This window comes from Thermobia domestica, chromosome 2 (assembly GCF_964235325.1).
Source record: "Thermobia domestica chromosome 2, izTheDome1.hap1.1, whole genome shotgun sequence".
NCBI classification, from domain to species: domain Eukaryota; kingdom Metazoa; phylum Arthropoda; class Insecta; order Zygentoma; family Lepismatidae; genus Thermobia; species Thermobia domestica.
The window spans coordinates 351,966,612-351,987,621 of record NC_137455.1 but is presented as its reverse complement, the minus strand read 5'-3'; the positions used below and the strand labels follow the sequence as shown (position 1 = coordinate 351,987,621).

The window sequence follows — 21,010 nt, the reverse complement described above, 5'->3', positions numbered from 1 at the left end:
ATTCAGTATCTGCTGTACTTCAAAGAAAACAGTGAAGAAGATTTTTTCTTTTTTTTTCTTTTTTTTAAAGAGAGAGGGAGAGAGAAAGATGAGCGTATGATGTGATTTGTTTACTGTTTCGGTGACCTACGCGCTTCTCCAGTTTGTCACAAAAGGCAAAGATAATTCTGCTGACCAGTTTTCAGTTTATGGAAGGGGATGCGGTGTTTTAAATTAGGGTTTTGGTTCCTGACCTGTCAGGCTAGAAAAACTTTATTTGAAGACATTTCTTCCTCTTCAAGGCGAATGGTCTGAAAATTTTCAGCTTTATCAGAGGGGCCTTGGCGGCAATTATTTTTTTTCTTTCTTTTTCTTTTTTCTTTTTTTTATAGCAAAGAGCGGTACTTGAGGAGTAGCGAAGCGATGGGGCCTGTCGTTTCTTTCTGTTTAGATCAGAGATGTCATTCACCTACAAAACGGCTGCTAAAAATATTGAAAACAGCAATAAAAGGACAAAGCTCTCGTGTCATTTTTTGTCTTTTCGCTGTCACTGAGACACAAGCTTCAAACACACTTGTATTTTGATTTTAGTATTTCTCAACTGGTTTTAAAACTTTTAATTCAAAACGAACGTTTCTAGTGCTCTTTCCACCATTATCACAAAATTCACAGCATTTTTTAGGTAGAAAATATGTAGGAAACATTATCCGCAACTTTATCCGCTATCCGCACAGAAAAGAGATATATATCCGCAAATACCCATTTTGATGCGGATATCCGCATCCGCGCAGACCTCTACTTATTCTCAGGTCTTTTTCGATGGAAAGCATAACCAATGGTGATAACATTTCTTGGGACATTCAATTCCTTGAAAGTGTCAATTCTTTCTCGTGTGGTAAAAAACTTTTCTTCTTTTGCTAACGCCTTAGGTACAGTTAATATTAATTTCAGAAGTTTTGTAGATTCACTAAATATTTTTTGTAGATTATTGCAAACGATTCATTCTAGCCCTGACAGTGATCCGAATTCCTCTTCAGCGTTGACTGAAGAGAGTTCGTAGCAGAGATTAGTGTTATTAAAAATGTATATACACTGAACACACTTTATTCACAGTTTATCCAGGAAAATTTAAAATAAATTGAGGAAATGTATCTGGTGCAAACAACACTACTGCCATAAGATATCCTGTAAATTTAAACTGGATTTTTTTCGAACACTCTCCTGAATTGCCCTTTGCTTGTTTAGTCTAAGCCTTAATTGCAAATTTTTCCTCAGTTGAAAGCTGGTCAATGTTTTTGTAAGTTATTTACAGAAGTCATGGTATACAATTCATTCAGAATTTGTAGGTTATTTACAGAATTAAAGCACACACAATAAAATTAAACCTAATAATTAAAAACCAAAACAGCCGATACAAAAGAGGTACTGGTATATGAATTCCGAATGTCACATATTCATACATCAACACACACACATGTGCGTAAAAGAAAAAAACTACATTCCAAATCATCCGTCTTGGTTGTTACGCAATGCACGATGAACACAATATACTTCCACATGAGGCGAAATAATGCTTACCAATGTGATATGTTTTGGAAAGGAAACCTCGAAACCCGCCAGATGAAGGATCAGCATGTAACAGAAGCCAAAAATAAAAAAAATAAAACATCAAAACAAACAGCACAAAAAATTCTACACCCAGAAATGTTAATTGGGAGGGGTGCAAAGTATTTGAGGGAGGTCCAATACGTCTACGTAATATGGAACCTGTCTTATACTGCACCCGAAAAGAAGATAAGTAATTCTTACTTACTGTCACCTATATTTTTAATAAAAATGATAGAATGACAATTTTTATAGGAAAAGAAAGAGTACATGATGAGGTGTAAAATAAAATATTTAGCCTACATCAATCATTTCTCTGTTAAACAAGTATAGTTCGTTAAGAAAGTCTACAAATGTTAGACGAGTTTCGAAATTTTTGGGAGGTCCGGACCCGGTGGACCTCCTTCGTGGCTACGCCCCTGAGCATTGCTAACTAGTCCCAAATTCAATCTGGCGTTTCCCATCAAACAGTTTTATGTGGAAAGTTATCAAGATTATAAAATACACTTATTTTGTAAAAGAAATATGTTTATACTAAAATACTATCCCCAGACGGGGGGGGGGGAGCGATTCTACATACTGACTTATTAATATTTAATTCACAAATTACTGTAGAAGTAGCCTTCATTATCAATATAAGCTAAGAATTAACTTGTAAATGCGGGTCTACTTTCATTTTTCTCCTCTACTAGATATTTTCTTTCTTATTTTGTGATTCTGCAATCACTTTTTTAAATTGTCATTATATTGATTTGCTTCAGTACGGTTCCGTAATTTAAAAAATATGAATGCATAAAAACAAATTCCATTTGTTAATTGCTAGTGAAAGAAAATTCAGAACTCTTATTTAGCGCGAAAATCCTTCTCGTTTACTGGAAACCGTGCTGTGTTGCAGAAGCACTGCAACGACCAGTCCCTTTAACTTCCGAGATAGGGGAAAGGAGACTTAACATTCGCTCCAATTGCCGCGCTGAAGGAATCTGGTCGTTGTATGCTCGCTGCAACACAATATAAATTAGAGACTCTGTGACGGATTATTTTTCGCTTTTTAAAACGGATTAACGGAACGGACAGTTACAGAAGTAAAAAAATATGTTATTTAAAGTGTATATATGCGAGTATTAAAAAGTATTTTTTTTCTGTTCTTTCCTACTATTGATAATAATATTGTTTTCTTGAAATACCTTGGTGGTTGCGCAACGCTGCAACACTAACATTATCCGCCACTGGTGCAGTGTAGTGTCACAACGAACGACACACGATAGAAAAAAGATGGACAGCCTGCCAACACCAGCTAACTAGTTAAAAAAAATGACAGAACAAGCAGAAATTATTGTAAAAAAAAAAAAAAAGGTGATGGAATGATGTGAGATGAAACGGGGGTAAACCCTACAAAACCCACGCACACGGTATTGTCCACCACAAACTCACCTCGGCGTTTGTGAGGTCCCTGGGAGAGATTTGTGGTGGACAAACACTATGTGCATGGTTCTCCTCGAGATTCTCCCTTTCCTTCCACTTTTTCGTTCATATCATCACCGATTTCTTTAGCCTTGGTGCAAAATTCTGAAATGTTAAACTTAAAAAGTGTCTCCCCAAAATCAATATCTCCTCTTTGAACTTTCTCAATGGTTCTTATCTAAAATACCTCCCACTCATGACATCATCTTCATTAGCACTGGCGCAAATCCCAGGGGAAATGAGGGGAACGTTCCCTTCAATGTTGGAACTGGGGAGACAGTCCCCCCCCCAATAATCAGATTTGAAATGTGTTTTTTGGGTAGAAATGTGGTAATTTGGGTCCAACTGCCACTTCATCTACATCCCCTGATATATAATATAGAACAGGTTCCTATCATTAGCAGAGTTGTTGTCTTCACGCTTCCCTCTTCCAGAACAAGCCATAAATCTGCAAACTTCCCAATGTTGAAGACAACTCTGCTCCTCCACAGTAGTGTTTTTCATCACCAAATATTTTGAACATCGCAAAAAAAGTCTTACTTGCCCCCTCCCCCCAATGTTGAAGACAGATTTACGCCGTTGTTCATTAGAACTTTCAATCCCGAGTAAATTATATACTCTTTAAATGCAAATATCTCATTTTCCCCTCTCATAAAATTTGAATTTCCCATTTTGTGTTATAACGGCCTCCTTTGTGGGCATCCTCTGTCTGAGTAATGGTGTGCTAATGCACTTTGGATAAATTATTATAAATGCACTTCGTATTGGCCATAGCCTACTATATAGCAGTCCAGATTTTTGACAGGGCTGAACATTGTAACATTTGTTCTTTTCGTCATTGCATGAAAAACAATATAGATTTTTAATGGTTCTTTTAATTGATAATTACAGTATTATGTTTTGGGAATTGAATGATGAATCGATATATCCCCTAACAATCTACATTGTTTGCAACCAAGGTCGGTGAACAGGGAAAATTCAAAGCACAACTAATTGCTACTAGCGTCATTTACAACTTTTTATAAATTTTCTATAACGGAACACAGTAACACAGTATGCTTTTCTGATATCGATAACCCTTTTATCACGATTATTTAATTTGTATACATATTTGCAAATTGCGTGACGTGAAGAAAGAAAGAAAGAAGAAGAAGGAAAAAAAGCAACCTCATGATCCGTTCAACTTGTCAACGCTGCAGTAACAGATAGTCTCGTGCGCAGTGAACGCACAACACTGGTTTTCATTGGTTCCCGCTCCCGAAAGTTCGAGAAACTTCCATTGCCGGATAATATTGTAATATAGTCCGCGCGCGGGGTGCGGTTTTTCTTGATTCAGTCACAAGACGTTGTAGTGTGTGGAGCGTGAGAAAACTATCATCGAGTTTTGTCTGTAATACAAACCAAAGAGGTAAATTAATTTAAATAACACATAATGTTAATTTAAAAGGCTTTTGTATTATTGAAATATTGTAAGGATAGGTTAGAAATAGTTTTCTGACTGTTTCAAGATTTTTTCTGTCTTGTAAACTATAGCTTTCCTAACAGGTAAATTTGGTAAGAACAAGTATTTCATACATTCGTAAGGAATATGCGTATTTTTTTAAGCACAAGATTATCGATCGATATGAGAATTGTAGGACATTCCATTAGTTGAATGCGACTCAGGTTTTATTTTGTTAATAGCAAGTTCTGAATATTAATAGAAGCATTGTAAAATTAAACTGTTGTACGGTTTCAATGAATAGCTTAAATGTTACTTAGTGTTCACGTGATTGTAGAACAACTTCACGCACGTACTGCATTGCTCCGCCTTTTTTTTTTTTTTCTTAAAAGCTTATGTAAAGTGTCCTTGTAGTGAGTAGATTCGTATAGCATTGCTGGAACTTTCTGATATGACTGATTTCGTAACGTGCTAATGCTTTCGCCTTGATGTAAGTCTGCTGTTAGTTTCTCGACTAGTAGCCATCTTGAATAGGTGAGGTGAAACTGAAGGAAGTGTGTGAATGCTTTGCAATCAGTTCATCTATTGATTTTCTAGATACTGAATTTCATTTATTGGTAAGTGGTATTTTCTGATTTTGATATATATGCTGTGAAATTTAATGTGATTACAAATTTTGGTACTTAACAAGATTATTTGACTTGTTCCGGGTAAAAGAACCACGTGGGCAGTGCCCGGTAATAATGTTCTAGGACTTGCCATAAGTCAGCAGTGATAACTTCGTTGAGTGTTGGATGTGGAATTTCATAGTAATTATTGTTAACCGCCAGCTAATGACCAGAAGTAATTGATGAAATGGTCAATGTTCCGTTAAGGGGTCAAGTAATTTCTTCCACACGAAATTTGAAATTTCTCCACTTTCAATTGATTTTCGTTTAATTACATAATATGACGTTATGTTAGGTTAGTTTTGGACCGCCTTAACGGAACATGGACCGTTAGTAGTACTGGGGGGAAATACTGTAGGTGGGCTGCGTATAAAACATGAGGTGACTACTAAAAAGCGCGGCTTTTTTGTTTTAGGGGGGCCAAGTTAACACATTGATCGTCATGTGTATCACCTGTGATACGGCGTCTTCCGCGTACGCTTCGTGTATAGTTTGATGCACAACGAACCTTCTTTGTATCACCACGTGTATATGATTGATGCACACATGCTGGTTTAACATCTGTTACCTGTAGTCAGGGCGCCGGAAAATCATATTGCAGCAGTAATCCTGGTGTCAGTTGAATACTTTTAAGTGTATTCCGCCCGCGCTTCGTATATCATTTGATACACGTCAATTTGGCGCTGATAGTAAAATTTACAAAATATGCACTGGCGATCAATGTTAAGATTTTTTGCGATATTCTATTCACATTCGGTTAGGTTAATATTTAAATCAGTATTGCCGAGCGAGCGCTAGCGAGTGAAGGCGGGTTAGATACACAGGGCACGTTTTGTCTTCGTTAGTGTTGGGCCCCCATTACTAATAATTTACCTTCGCATAAATTAGGATAGTGGAGAGACTTCATGTGGCTGGTTGAAGCTATAAATGCTGCTTGTTGGTATATTTACTGGAGGCATGCTGACATGGTCAGAGGGAATTCCTATAATTCAAAGATAATGACTAATGTAATTTCGATTGCGAGTTTTAACGTGTTGAAGAGCAGAATGTGTAGGAAATGAATCTCTATTAGCAGGAAATGGACTCTTACTGCGTTTCTTACGGGAGGAATTGCATTAATGGGCGCAGATTGTCTTTAGGAGAGCTGAGTGTAAATACAGGTGTGGGCTTGTGGAATAAATACTACAGTACAAAAAGCACGAACCAAGAGACAAAACTATTGGGTGGCCACTAAAAAGCACTAACGCGATCTCATGGCAGGAGCGCAGCAAGGGGGTGACACCCGCTACCGTCGTATCTGTAGGGAGCACGGCGTCAGTGGCGGTAGGTGTACACACTAACGAGGATAGTGGAAGATCACCATAGCATAGAAACGTCTTACGTGGTACAGCTTTGACATTGCAATAATAGCTACTGGCTTCACGTAGTACTAGTCTCTTGTGGAGTACTACGTGATAGAGCATCCTTAATTTCGTATTTCAACCTTTTAAGATAACGTTGTTCATACAGTCCTACTTAGGTATCATTCTTCCATTGTTTTCATAGATAATCTTTAAATGGGGGCCAAAATTAGTGAAAAACGGATTATTTACAGGAGAAATGAGTTGATGGTGTTGGGAAAATATCGTAGACAAGTTTTTAAAGGCAGTAGGTGAAGGTAAGTGAGGATGATTACCCATTTTGTCGAGAACAGAACTCGACGAACCCATGCGGGACTTCTAACGTCTATGCTGCTGCTGCTGCTGCTGCTACTACTACTACTAATAATACTAATGATAAATTAACGTTTGAAACGACCGAATCGGGATAGAATATCGCAAAAAAAAAAAAAAAAAAAAAAAAACTCAAATCTAAAAAATAGTAATTTCGTAAATTTATGCCCCTATGAATTGGGATAACACTCTTTCTGCTAGTGAAGTATTCTCCCCACTGTACAGTCTGCTTTCTAAACTGACAAGTGTGTTTAGTGTGATGCTATTACAGATGCTAGAGGAACTAACATAACCACTTGTCTTTACTACCTTCAGCTGCGCGCATACCCATAGTCTGATGCGCCTGCTTCGGGTTACCTCGCGGTCCCCGAACAGCTTCACGCTACACTTTTTCAAATTTCACGAACTCGACCAGTGCCTTCTGAATTATTGTGGAAGAATTCATTCCTGGATGCATATTCGTTAGGACAGAAGTCGTGCAGATAGGTGCTGTAAAATCATTGTAAAAAATTAAAACAAAAGAGCTGTTCAACCGTGCTAGGTGATCACTAAAGGGGGCGAGAATTGTCGAATCTGCGTGTTGCGTAAGCGGAAAAGCTGGATTGCGTACATAGAGTAGACGCCTCAGTGGTAGTGGGTATGAAACAGGGTTGGCAAAAACCATGCTTTTTATTGAAGAAACCAAAAAACCCGTTTTTGGTTTAAATAATTTGCTCTATGCATTTATATCACAGACAGAAATAAGTTTGTTTTGCCTTGGCGTTATGTAAAAGCAGAGTTGGAAGGGTCACATAACCTTAAAGCGGAATCCAAACCGCTTCTCGCCTTACATCAGAGATAAATTGTCCTCTATTTGTACTCGAAACCGGGACTAATTGGCCACAAATGCGATAAGTCTGCCTACTCATGAAGGACTCGTGGTAAAAATACGTTGTACTGATCTTCACATACTTATGTCATTTCAGAAGGACAAGATACAGTTGCACAATTGGAACCATTATAAAGAATTACATATGGACAATTTCAAAATACTGTAATAGTCAGTTTTGTTCACAACGACTTATTAGTCCAAGTTAAAGAACAACGACGTAATTTGCATGTCTAAGAAAAGTGGATGATACGAATTATGAGTCCACTTTGGTAGTATTTATGTGTAAATGGGTCAGAGCCAAAGATACTTCTGATTTCAATAAATGACTCGTGGTGTTTGTATAACCCCCCCCCCCCCCCAAAGTACGGAATTTCGATGTATTTTATCAATAGTAAACATTAAAACTAAACAATATTTAGAAGTTTTCTTTGATTGCAATTGCATAACAATAACAAACTACAAAAACACAGAAGAAACATTAACTTACATTTTAAAAAGCAGAAACTGCTATAGTAGTATAATCTGAGTAATAAATGGGGAATTAGGTCTGAATATAATACGAATATGCGGGAGTGAAACGTGATAACCCACAAATGTGTGTTAGATTTTACGAACACTTTTCGGTTTTTGGTTTAAACCAGCCAACCCTGGTATAATTTTGCCGTACATGCCGGAGTTTAAGGATCATGCTTCACACTGCATTAACCTAGGAACTTAATTCATCATTGCTTCACTTAAACTATTACATGCTCAAGCATACAATTTGAAGTTTAACGTATTTAGGGATGGGAGGTAAGATCCCTGTGTACTTTCATTGTCGGGTGCATAGTTCGGGGCAGTAGTCACTGTTACGAGTGAAGCTATGAAACTGAGCAAAGGTGATGGAAGTATGTGCTTTAAATCGAAACCTCTTTTATCAGTTGCATCAACCATTTGTCTAATGAATAAGCAGTTTCAACTTTAGAAGGTTTTTTAGTTCTTCACCATCAGGGTTGTGAAGTAGATTTTGTCGGGTTAAAGCATATTTTTTTCTGTTGTGCACATGAAACTGGAACTCATGGGATCGCGATGGTTCATCTCTAGTTCGACTCCGGCTCTTACGAAGTACGCTTGGTGGGGACAAAACCGTGTACAAGGATTTTCTCGGTTCTCAAATTTCCTCCAACTTTCCTCATGCAACTATTTTCCGTCACTCCTCTTAGCCCGAGTGCATAGTCATGAGACATTGGACTAAACATTATTTAAAAATAACAAAACAAATTGTCGCTGAAGGAATCCATTGAGGCCCCACCAGTGTTTCACATTTTGCACCATTGACGCTTGTATTTAGATTTCTGGAAAGTACACAATTTTCTAGAGTAATAGAGGGTAATATTCTGTAATACAAAATAGGAAAAATTCTCTAAGGATTAAAATCCATGAGCCAGTCGTCGTGATTAGAAATTTTCCCTCAAAACACGTCAAAATAAGTAAATATTGGGGTAGTACCTCAAAATCAAATTGTTTTTGAATCTTTTTCTTAAAAGAAATTAAAGAACCGAAATGTTGGATATAAATATCCTAGTTTCCAATGTGCTTTAACTTTTCACGAAGTTTTAAATACAGTAATTGTCAGGGTTGATTTGATTGGTTTAAACCATTTTTTTTTTTACTGATTTAAACCAAAAAACGAAAAATGTGTTCGTAAAATCTTGAACACACATTTGTGCGTTATCGCGTGTCACTCTCGCATATTATTCATACTATATTCAGACCTAAATTCCCCATTCATTACTCAGATTATACTACAAAAGTTTTTTTTTTTTTTATGGTTTCTTGTGATTTTTTTTTATAGTTATTGTTACGCAATTGCAATCAAAGAAAAATTCTAAGTATTGTTTCGTTTTAATAATGTTTACTATTGATAAAATACATCGAAAACTCGTACTTTTCTGGGGGGGGGGGGTGTCATACAAACCCCACGAGAGGCATTTACTGAAATCAAGAAGTCTTTGGTATCTATTTATGTATAAATGGGTCAGAGCCAAAGTGGACTCAATTCTTTTCTGTATTCACTTCTCTTACTGATATGCAAATTAAGTCGTATTTAACTTGGACTAATAAGTCGTAGTGAACAAACTTGGACTTAATTAGTTCCTCTGTACTCTGCCGTATTTTGAAATTGCCCATATGTAATCCTGTATAATGGTTTCACTTGTGTAACTATCTTTTTGTCCTTCTGATATGACTCTTGACAATTAGAAAATTACATTAAAAGTATGTAAAGATCAGTACAACGTATCAGGAGTCCTTCGTGAGTGAGTCGGCAGACGTATTGCATTTGTGGCCAAGTAGTCTCGGTTTCGAGTTCAAATAGGGGGAAATTTGTTTCGGATGTAAGTCTAGAAACTGTTTAGACTCCGCTTTATGTGACCCTTTCCAGCATAACTCGGTTGTTGCATAACACCAAGACGAAACAAATTTCTGTCCATGTGATATAAATTCAGAAAGCAAACTATTTAAGCAAGACAAAACAAAAATAAAAAACCTGGTTTAAACAAAGTTTGAACCAAAAAACCGGGTTTTTGGTTTTTTCAATTGTAGTACGCTTCATCACTTAATACGCAAGTATGTACAAGAACCGGGAATGTAGTTGCATTAAGTTTGTTCGACTTGGCTGAAATGCCAGTTTGTTTGGAAGTGGATATTAGTCTTTGGAGGGTTTTGCTGATAATAATAATGAACCGTAGGGAATTTTGGGCTTGGAAAAATTCCGACAACCGTCTTCACCATACTCACAATACAGCATTGCTGGGGATTTAGAGGTTTTGGGTCCCTCACAATGTGCACATTCTGCTTGTCATGTTTGTGGCATCAGCCTGTTTGAGCAAGCTACTGGTCTGGTAACGTTCAATTTTTATTTAGTATTGTGTAGATTACCAGTTTAAAGCCCAAATGGCAAATGCAATTTAAGAAATTCCCACAATTATTAGTAGTTCCAACGACTTTTCTCCCATTCCGATTTTTCGTACCTTCTCAAGAGCTGACCTTTGCCCCGCCTTTGTCATTCGTTCATGAAAGAAAAAGGACTTGTAAATCTTTTCATGGGAAATGGCACAAGACATTAAATTTGAGAATCGGGTTGTACAGCAGGGTGTCTACTGACCTGGAAAACCTTGAAAACCTGGAATTAGCCTGGAATTTACTTTTGGACCTGGAAAACCTGGAAATAGCCTGGAATTGGACGAGGAACCTGGAAGTTTTAAAATTGTTTTTAAAATATTGCTTTTGGGATTGGTATGGAATAAGTATATTTTTGTAAAATGCAAGAAAGTTTATACTACAGCATAAGTTAAAAGCCAGTAGTAACTTATTCAGTGGAGACGTAGTTGAGAAAGACAGACAGACACGTGAGACGTGAGCAGAGAGCAGTCGGTGAATGTTTTTGGAAAGTATGTTGAGGATACAAGAAGAGACTGAATAAGATTTTATTTGTTTGGCGTGGTCGTTGTGAATAACAGTGACTACAAAAAGAGCTAAATTAGTCCCCGATGATGAGAGTAAGGTAATTGAAAAAGTTAAATTTCATGACCTATTAAGTTTGTGTCTTGGAGATACTGGCATACAAGCCAGGAGCTTTCTCTGTAGTTGCTGCTTATTTGCTGCTTTGTGAAGACATTAGTTTACATGTTTCTGTAGTAAGAGTAGTAGACAGGTCTGGAACAACATTCCGCTTATACTCCTGTGCCGAAGCTTTTTAACAGGAGTCCAAGCCCGCGGATGTCGCAGTGAACACCATTCCCGGTGGCCGAAAGGTGTATCACCGGAAAAAAAGGAAATTGCCCACATCTTAACGGAATCACTTTTTGTATTTAGGTTAACATTTTACTAGCCTTGCAATAAATCCTGTTACACACTAACAATTAACATTTTATTTTTCAACCATTAAAATGGGGAAAAGTAAAACTAAATTCCAGGACTTGTAGAAAGGCCAGTGGAAATGGGTTATTAGGTTCAACGATTTATTTAAAGCAGGTTGTAAACTCTGCAGAACTGATTTTGACATTTCAAATATGAAAGCTGGATCATTGAAATCTCATGAAAAAGGAAGAAAAAAAAAAAAAAAACATCATATAGCTGTTAAAGCTCTTAATGCACAATGTTCGATCGTAAAGTTCTCAAGCAATGTTAAGAAGGAGCCTTCCTGTACAAAAAATTCTACAGCGTCTTCCAGTTCATTGACTGGCACATCATCTTACTCAGTTGTTCAGGAGAAAAATGAAAGCCCAGCAAACACTAGTGGTGTAATAAAGAGTTATCTTATCAAAGATCATGTGACGAAAGCAGAAATAATCTGGACATTACACAAAGTTACAAGTCATGCATCGGCCAGAAGCCAAGCGAGTGCAGCGGATTTGTTTCCTTTAATATTTCCTGAGTGTGAAGTCGCTAAAAATATGCAGTTACACAAAGACAAATGTAATCACTTTTGGATTATTTCCAATAGATGTTACTTCGTGAACTACAAAATTGTGAATTTTTTGCAGTATCGTTCGACGAAAGCCTAAACACTATCTCACAGAAAAATCAAATGGACTTAGTAGTTCGTTTCTGGCACAATGACGAAAATAAAGTTTTAACACGTTATTTAACATCAGTATTCTTCGGACATGCTACTGCCCAGGATTTGTTAAGTGCATATATAAATACTTTCAAGGACAAGGGTCTCGATTTTTGTAAGTTACTTCAGGTTTCTCTTGATGGCCCCAACGTTAATTTGAAATTTCTGAGTGATTTGAAGGCCTATCTGAGTGAAGAAAATAGTGAAGGTCCACAGGTTTTGGAGACAGGAACATGCTCTTTACATATTGTTAATGGGGGCTTTTAAGACTGCGCATACCAAAGCTGGTTGGAATGTGACAGAGTTTTTGAGAGCTTTGTACTATTTATTCAAGGACTTCCCTTCAAGAAGAGCAGATTTCATGGCAGCATCTGGAACAGCAGTTTTCCCTCTTAAATTGTGTTCTATTAAGTGGGTGGAGAATTCTAAAGTTATCAACCGTGCCATAACTATGATACCTGCCTTAAAAGTTTATGTTGATACAGTGAAAACATAACCCCCTGAAACATCAAACTTCTCTAAAGTAAAAGTCCACATCTCTGATGTACTGTTGCCTGCTAGATTAGAGTACCTTCAGTCCGTATCTGTAGAACTAGAAGAATTCCTCATTAAGTACCAGACAGACAGTCCATTACTACAGTTTCTATTGAATGACCTAAACACGTTGATTTGTAGTTTGTTAAGCCACTTCGTAAAAGATGTCTTAAAAGTAGCTAAAACTTAAAAAAAAAAATAAATAAATAAAAATAAATAAATAAATAAATGACCTCAATAGATGTTTTTGATAAGGACATCTTAAAACCACTTAATCTAGTTGATGTTGGATTTTCTGCGGTAACATCGCTTAAAGGAATGACGTATGTTGATATATTGAACTTTAAGAAAGAATGCAGAAGATTCTTGCAAGAACGGTGTAAAAAACTTATGCTAAAATGTTCTTTAAAATACAGTGTAACAAGAGCCGCAAATTGCTTGTCTCCAGAAACTATGACCAACGAAACCCTTCGTGAATCACGTATCACACTTTCCCTGGAGAAATTTGTCGAGAAGGAGCAAATAACACCTGTAAATGCTGATATGGTGAAACGGGAATATTTAAAAAAAATTTCAAGACACAGCACGAAAACTGTCAAATTTTAGTCACAAAAATGACAGATTAGAAGTTTTTCTCCATAATCTGTTAAATAAAGAAGGTGTCTCCAATGCGTTTAAAACATTCATGCATAAGATATGTGTACTTTTCCATAGCAACGCAGCAGTGGAAAGGAGTTTCTCCATTAACAAAGAGTGGATTGTTGAAAATCTCCAAGAGGAGTGCTTGATTGCCCAGAGAAGTGTGTTGGATGCTGTGCGTGTTGCTGGTGACATACGTAATATGAATATCACAAAGAGTATGATCCAGTATGTGAAGAATGCATCAAGCAGAAGAAATGAATATCTGAAAGACCGCGGTGAAGAAGAAGACAGAGCAGCTCGAGAAAAGAAAGATACTAAGAAGAAAAGAGTTGGAATTAAAGAAGAAAAGAATACTGACTGACGCCGAAGCAGAAGTAGATGCATTGCAAGAACAGGCGAAAAAGTTAAAAGGGATGTTGAACTCTAGAAGTTAAATGTCAAAAACTGTTTACTGTGAAAGTTGTTTTCTATATTTGTTCATATAATGTGCGTGGTTCCATAACATTTTCAACAATACATTTTTAAATAAAATATAACTGATGGCCAGTCCCTATCCAAGAAGAATGTGCATTAACGTTTAACAATATGGACTACTTTGCGTTAAGAATTTGTATTATATATGATCATTTTCTTTTTACTTCTAAACTAATACTAGTTTGACAAAAATGGCGGGAAAATAGCTTACTCACCGCTAAGTCCTACCAGTACTTAGCATAAAATACTACAAGAGTACTTTAAAGGGGAGTGCTTGTAGTAAAATACTCCTGTGGCATTTTATCCCCTAACTTAGCGGTGAGTAAGCTATTTTTCCGCCATTTTTGTCATTGTTCATCAACACTCACGTGCTACTACTATAATATTAGTTTATTTGAAGTAATGTTTTTGACGGAAATTTACTATTATACAGGGTAAATCTTAACTAAACCGATAAACTTCGGGAGGTGATTCCCGAGCCCGAAACAACAAAAAAATTCCTCTAACTTTTCTCCACGGTACATAGTTCTGGAGCTACAAGGTGCCGAAAGTGTAGAAAAATGAACTTCCGAGGCCTATATTTCCAAACCTATCCAACGTAGGGAGTGCAGCTTAATATCTCTTTAAGGAAGTCTTATCTGTTCTGAACATATGATTTCCTTGGTGAGATTTTTAAGCAGCACTCTCTACTTTGGATAATTTTGGAAATATAGGCGTCGGAAGTTCATTTTTCCACACTTTCGGCACCTTTTAGCTCGGAAACTATGCGCCCTGGAGAAGAGTTAAAGATGTTTTTTTTTTTTTTTTTTTCTTGTTTGGGTGCCGAGAATCATTTCCCAAAGTTTGTCGGTTTAATTAAAGTTCACCCATGTATAGTATTCCTACATTAGGATATTTAAAGCTATTGCACATTTTTCTTAACCGGTCTTCTGGTAGGGGATATTTTAATTAAACATTTTCTTGAGTAAAATGTTTTGAGAACCTACATTTCAGTCAGTTTCATCTTGTCACTTAAAGAAACTATCACTTGCTATATGCATTCTCTAATTATTACCAGTTTTTGTTAAGAACTATATAAAATTGCATTAACTTATACACGTTACAATAAATGTCACTTTACTGAATAGACCTGGAAAAAAAGGAAAAATAAACCTTGAAAACCTTGATAAAACCTGGAATTTGAAAATGAACATTTAGTAGACACCCTGTACAGATTCATGGAGGGTAGCAGTTCCCAAAACCTTAAGTTGTCTTACGATGTTTCATTACTAAATTGGCTTCTCGGAGAACCCATTCTCTTCCGCTGATGCGAGGAAATCAGCACAGGAGGCTCGCAAGGCGTCATGTTTTAAGGTTTAAACTAATTACAAGTGGAGATTTTCATTTGTAAGTTCTCGCAGAACCTTTCAGTTTTGATTTGCTCTCGCTGCCCGGTAGGTGGATTTACCTTAACTGCTCACTGCTGACTTACCGGTAGAAAGTGGAAACTATAGAATATTTATTTTGCAAGACGTACAAATTGAAATTGAAAGCAATTGTGGCTTTGGACAAATGGGTGTGCGAAGAGGCTGGAAAATTTATCAAACAAGAACACTACATTCTAGATATCCCACGACCGTAATAATGGTGTACCGTGAAAATATTCACTAGTATTATTGCATTTGGCAATGCCGACGGTTAACAAGTATAAGGCTGGTACTACGGTGTTCCATAATGCCAGAAAACCTTTTACTCATTATCACGGCTGTGGGATGGCTGCCCGTGTGTGTGTTTTTTTTTTTTTTTTTCTCCAGAACTAATCATTCCCGTATGTTCTCAAAGCCATAACAGCCTTAAATTCGTGTTTTTCCACTTTTGTAATTTTTTGCCCCTTCAACGTCATAGATTCTTTTCATGAGAATAATGTATCTCCTAGGAAGACAGGCGTTTTGTAAGTAGTTTCATTTCATCGCACTTCCGGTTCAGAAGTTCTGAAGGTCCAAAGTTTGGGTTGCACAACTTTCCGGCACCTTGCAGTATGAATATATTGGTTAAGTCCGATTTTGGCAGATACATAGGTATTGCAGGTTCCTCAATTCACAGCTGTAGTATCAGCAGGAATACCTGCCCTTCATTTAACCTTGCCGTTCGAGGATTGCCCATTAAAAATTAATATACGATACGAACGTGAATAAAAGTAGGGAATAGGTTGGTTCTGCGCCATTCAGAAAAACTCATTTGATTGGGGCAGGATGTCGTTATACGGAAAACTTTGTGGAATAAACTTTGCACTTGGAACTGATGTAGGCTAGTCAGTTTGCATTCAGAATTAAGAGAAATTTCTTTGCAGTGTATTTTTACTCCTGTAACGATAACCAAGAAATATTTCGTAGCATGAGACCAGTACGAATGCTACTGGGATAACAGCGAAAGGAATATAATATTCAATTATGCATGTATATCCAAGGTAGCGTTTAATTTCAATATAGGTTAATGAAAAAAGTTATCGAAAGTGATTAATTTGTGCATTTTTCTTTCAGAATAAACATGGCAAAAGCACCAGCTGTAGGCATCGATCTTGGGACCACATATTCCTGTGTTGGAGTCTTCCAGCATGGGAAGGTAGAAATTATTGCAAATGACCAAGGAAACAGGACTACACCAAGCTACGTAGCATTTACAGATACTGAGAGGTTGATAGGAGATGCAGCGAAGAATCAAGTAGCAATGAACCCAAATAACACTATTTTTGGTAAGTTTGACTAGGAATACCCCACATTGTTGGATACAAACTTACACAGGGTGTCTATCGGTCATGAAAGTCGCGAAATTGTTTTTGCCTCACTATTTTTTTTAACTGCAAATGTAAGTACAGATGGGAAAATTTTGTTCTAGAAGTCAAAATTAAACACCAAAAATGTCTATGATCGGCTTTAGACGCTACCAAATCGCAAGCAAAGGAAGTTTGTATCGCATGGATGAATATTCGGCCTAGTTCGCACCCAAATTCACTCTTAAATATTAAGAGATTTTATGATTTGGTAAAGAAAAGTCACGAAATTTCATTGGAATTTTGGTACACCCTGTTACTCTTACCCCAACCACTACCAATTTTTCCCCCATACAACCCAGGGCTGGCGCTGTCACTCTTCAATGCTGTTGTACTTCCATAACCTTTCATAAACTGTACAAAATTCAGCATTTTTTGGAAACAATGAATGGAAGATAAAGGAACAGGGATGTGGCAGCGTTGGTTTTCAGGTAACGGGGGTCATAAATTTTTAACAAATGTCTCCAAGAACAGGAGGGAGTTTTGAGGACTTTCTAGATTCCAGGAAAAAGTATCTTGAAATGTCTGCTAATATAACTTACCAATTTCGTAATGTATTGCATTGCAAAGCTTGGAATTTTGTTAAATTGTGTTGAATACCATTTGAAGGATTCAGGGAGAATTGGTAACTGCAATTAAGAAATTTTAAAATCCAAAATATGATCGGCACTCAGTGTTAATCCTCTGAGAGGAGTTACCAAACTGTTCATTTTTAATATTTGATCATTTTAGGTCTCGATTCTACAAACTTAAATCACTACTAAACAGAAGATAGTCACACGTTCTGCGCCCTTCATTCTAGACTGACTTGTGGGGAATTTTCCTTCCAAATGACTTGGTTTTTTCAAATCTGTTTAAATTTCCTTCATGAAAATTAAAATTTGATCTTAATTTCTAAAAATTGAATTGAAATATTGAAAAAGGTCATTTAACTAGAGTTGAAGAGATCAGTGAAATCACAGCAAAATTCAAATTTCAAAATCAGTAATTCAAAATTGAAATAAATGCGCGTAGGCTATGAATTAGAAAGGTACCACTCTTAAATATATTGCAATGCGTCAGTTTTTTTAGTGTCAACAAATTGTTTATTGGAGATAGTAGTTACTGAGAAGTATCTTGTATAAACTAATATCTAGGCTTACCCACGGCGTTTACTTAGCAGTCTCGTAAGACTTCTTTAATGTAAAATGCAACACACATTGCTTCGGTTCAATGACGTGCTGTTTTACCAATCTAGGATTAAAATCTAACAATTATTTTTCTTTGAACAAGAACCTTACATCGTTGCACCAGTGGTTTGAGAAAGAATCTTTCAGCTTTCTGCGAAGACTTACGAAGAATTCAAAACCTTCTGCAAGCATTTTAGTAATGTCGTAGTACAATTACATGAAGTTTTCAACCACATAAAAACTAAAAAACCTCCGATCCCGTTATTACAAAGGCAGAGTTCACTCATTTATAGAGGATACCTAATAGAAATACTTTGCACTAATCTTGCATACTTCTGAATATTCACTTCAGGAGGGTAAGATAAAGCTGCACATGCGAAATGGGAAGGACCTAGGTCCCCCATATAGGTTAGTAGCTAGGTTGGTTCCTTTGTATACTACAGTTTAATATTGAATTCACATAGTATTGCCGAGAGAGCGTTAGCGAGTGAAGGCTGGTTAGAGCCCCGCAGGGCACGTTTTGTCTTTATTACAGCTAAATGGGAAGGGGACCTGTGTTCTAGAACATTGCCATGTGAAATTACTGTAGTTACATACACATGAAGATAAATGGACGCTCAGAAGATGAAGTATAGATAACGTTAATTCGTTAGTTCTGTCAGAAATGGAGACTTAATTTGCGTATCAATAAAAGTGAATAATTTTTCACTGCCTCTCAACCATTCATACACATGCAGAAAAATTGATTTCAATAAGTCTCACATTCCAATTTTCCTGGGTTTGTAATGAGGAAAGATCTATTAATGCTTTGATAGGTAGAAACTTATTCGCAATTCTAACGTTTGGTTTTAACCAGTATAATCAAACGTAAATTTCAATAAGGAACTTTTCACCCCTTACTATCCGGAGCTCTTGAAATTAATACGCAATATTCACTTTCGAGTCACAAAGCTTGTTGGTAAAGCAGTCAGGTGTTCTCAAATTTTATAAAAGGAGTCAGGCATGTGTGCGGTAGGATTTAAATAGTAAATTAAAATATTTCACAATTCGTTTTGAAACTCATTAAGTTATTTTATGCAGTTGAACTATATACCAATTGTGGGGAAAAGTAGTGTCTGGATTACATAAGAAAATAAAATACTTTCTCAAGCGTGTTTGTTTCTTTAGATATAATTTAGTTCTTACCTGCTAACATCTTCATCACGAATACTAAGTTTCTGGCTTCGCATTTTTCAAACTATTTGCTGAGCAAAACAATATATTCACATTGAAAACTACATACGTATGTAATTTTTAATGTGAATGTATTGTTTTGCTCAGCAAATAGTTTGTTAAATTATACACAAAGGGAAGCTTGTAATTATGGAAGGTATTAGGCATTTTTCGTCTAATTTCTTGAAAATTAACTTCTAAAAACAACTGAACCTTCCACAATTTCCCCTTCACTGAAAATATTGTTTAGTTTCTACAATGACCACATTTTCATCGTGTTGCAAATGCAGTGGACGCTTGAATTACGGCCGTAATCAGTTCCCGTAACTCCATAAATAGATTTTTACATTGAAATGTAAATAGTTTCCTTTCTAGCCTCAGAAATTAAGAGAACGAGGTAATGTTTATGGCATTCACAAAAGCACTCCTTAGGAACATGTAGTAGTTAGCTCAGGCGTGTTCGCGTTCGTATCCGGAAATACTGTTGTAAGTAGACGAGATTCGTAAGTGGGACAATGTTAAATTCGTTTTTTATGGAGCAGTTTTACTTTAAAATGTTAATGTGGATAAAGGTGTAATTTCAGTGAAAGTTCATACGTGGTAAATATTCTTCAAAACTTTGTCTACATAACTTACGTTCAGCTTTCTAAATTAATAATTTGAACTACTTTAGACCATACTTTGCGGTAGTTTCCTGAAGTATGATACAGGGTAGATTTATGTTGATATCCTCTTGTAACTATTAAACTAATGGACAAAATGCTACAAATGTTTTGTGTAGCATGCAAATATCGGCAAGGGGAAATCGTTCGACATACTTCGATGCAATTTTAACTGTTGCCTGCCATTGTATTTAAATGACACTACAAAAATTTCAATTTACATGTAAAATTAACCCGCAATACCCCAAGGACGCAGCACTAGCACAAATATCTAAATTTTAGTTGACTTTGCAGCAGTAATAACGCAAGTGAGATGGAACAGTTCACATCCAAAGTGCTTTAGTGGCTAATACTAGATGGTATAACTGATCACTAATAATTACAAGCAGTTACAAGGGATTCAAAGTTACTTTCAAGAGTCTTTATTTCGGAAACTGTTTAGTAACTCATACGCAGTTGCTTTTTAAGATATCACATGTAGTTTTTACAGCAATTTGATCTCAAATCTCTGATCCTCTGGAGATAAGGCCAAAAGTTAGCTTGTACCACTGGTTACAATTGTGTAATTCTGGGAACTTAACTGTAGTTTTCCTTAACAAAAAGTATTGTTATAATGCAAAGTAAATTTAAATTTCCCACAAACCATTTCAAGCACAATTTACATTTCACAATTTTTGTAATCTCGAATAGTTTAGATCAAATTGCTCTATACGGCATTGATTTTAATCTATTTATAACATACGTAATTTGAGAACCTGTGAAGAGAAAGCTCTTTGAAAAATTAAGATTTCAATTCCTTGTACTTGTTCGAAATGAATCATGACCACCATGGTATTCGACATTAAGGTACTTTGATGTGTATTGCCCCGTCCATCTCTTCCATCAGAACCCTCAGATTGGGAAGTTTGTCTAGGTTTGTGATACTGTAACAGGGTCTATCGGTCACGAAAGTCACGAAATCAGAAAACGGTCAAGGAAATCGCTAAATTTAGCTTTTGGGTCACAGATTTTTTTAAAATCTGTACAAATATAGTACAGACTGGAAAGTTTCGTTCTATAAAATGTTGAATTTCACCAAAAATATCTGGTCTGCTTTAAACGCTATCAAATAGCAAGCAAAACACGCTTCTATCGCATGCATGAAAATTGGCCTAATTCGCACCCAAAGTCG

General features: G+C 36.4%; 1 protein-coding gene across 2 annotated transcripts in view; it reads left to right on the top strand.

Annotated features, from left to right (window-relative positions):
* The first annotated feature begins 4,295 nt into the window (after positions 1–4,295).
* Positions 4,296–21,010, top strand: part of LOC145678773 (heat shock 70 kDa protein cognate 4) — a 40,323-nt gene continuing 23,608 nt past the window's right edge. Inside the window, exons 1-2 of one of the 2 annotated variants that reach the window (XM_081749271.1) lie at positions 4,296–4,453; positions 16,507–16,718. In XM_081749271.1, coding sequence (XP_081605397.1) covers positions 16,514–16,718 — 205 coding nt within the window. In that variant the 5' untranslated portion in view covers positions 4,296–4,453; positions 16,507–16,513. Of the gene's footprint in view, positions 4,454–5,083; positions 5,104–16,506; positions 16,719–21,010 lie in introns of those variants that run through there. The other variant, XM_081749272.1, reaches the window with a different exon arrangement.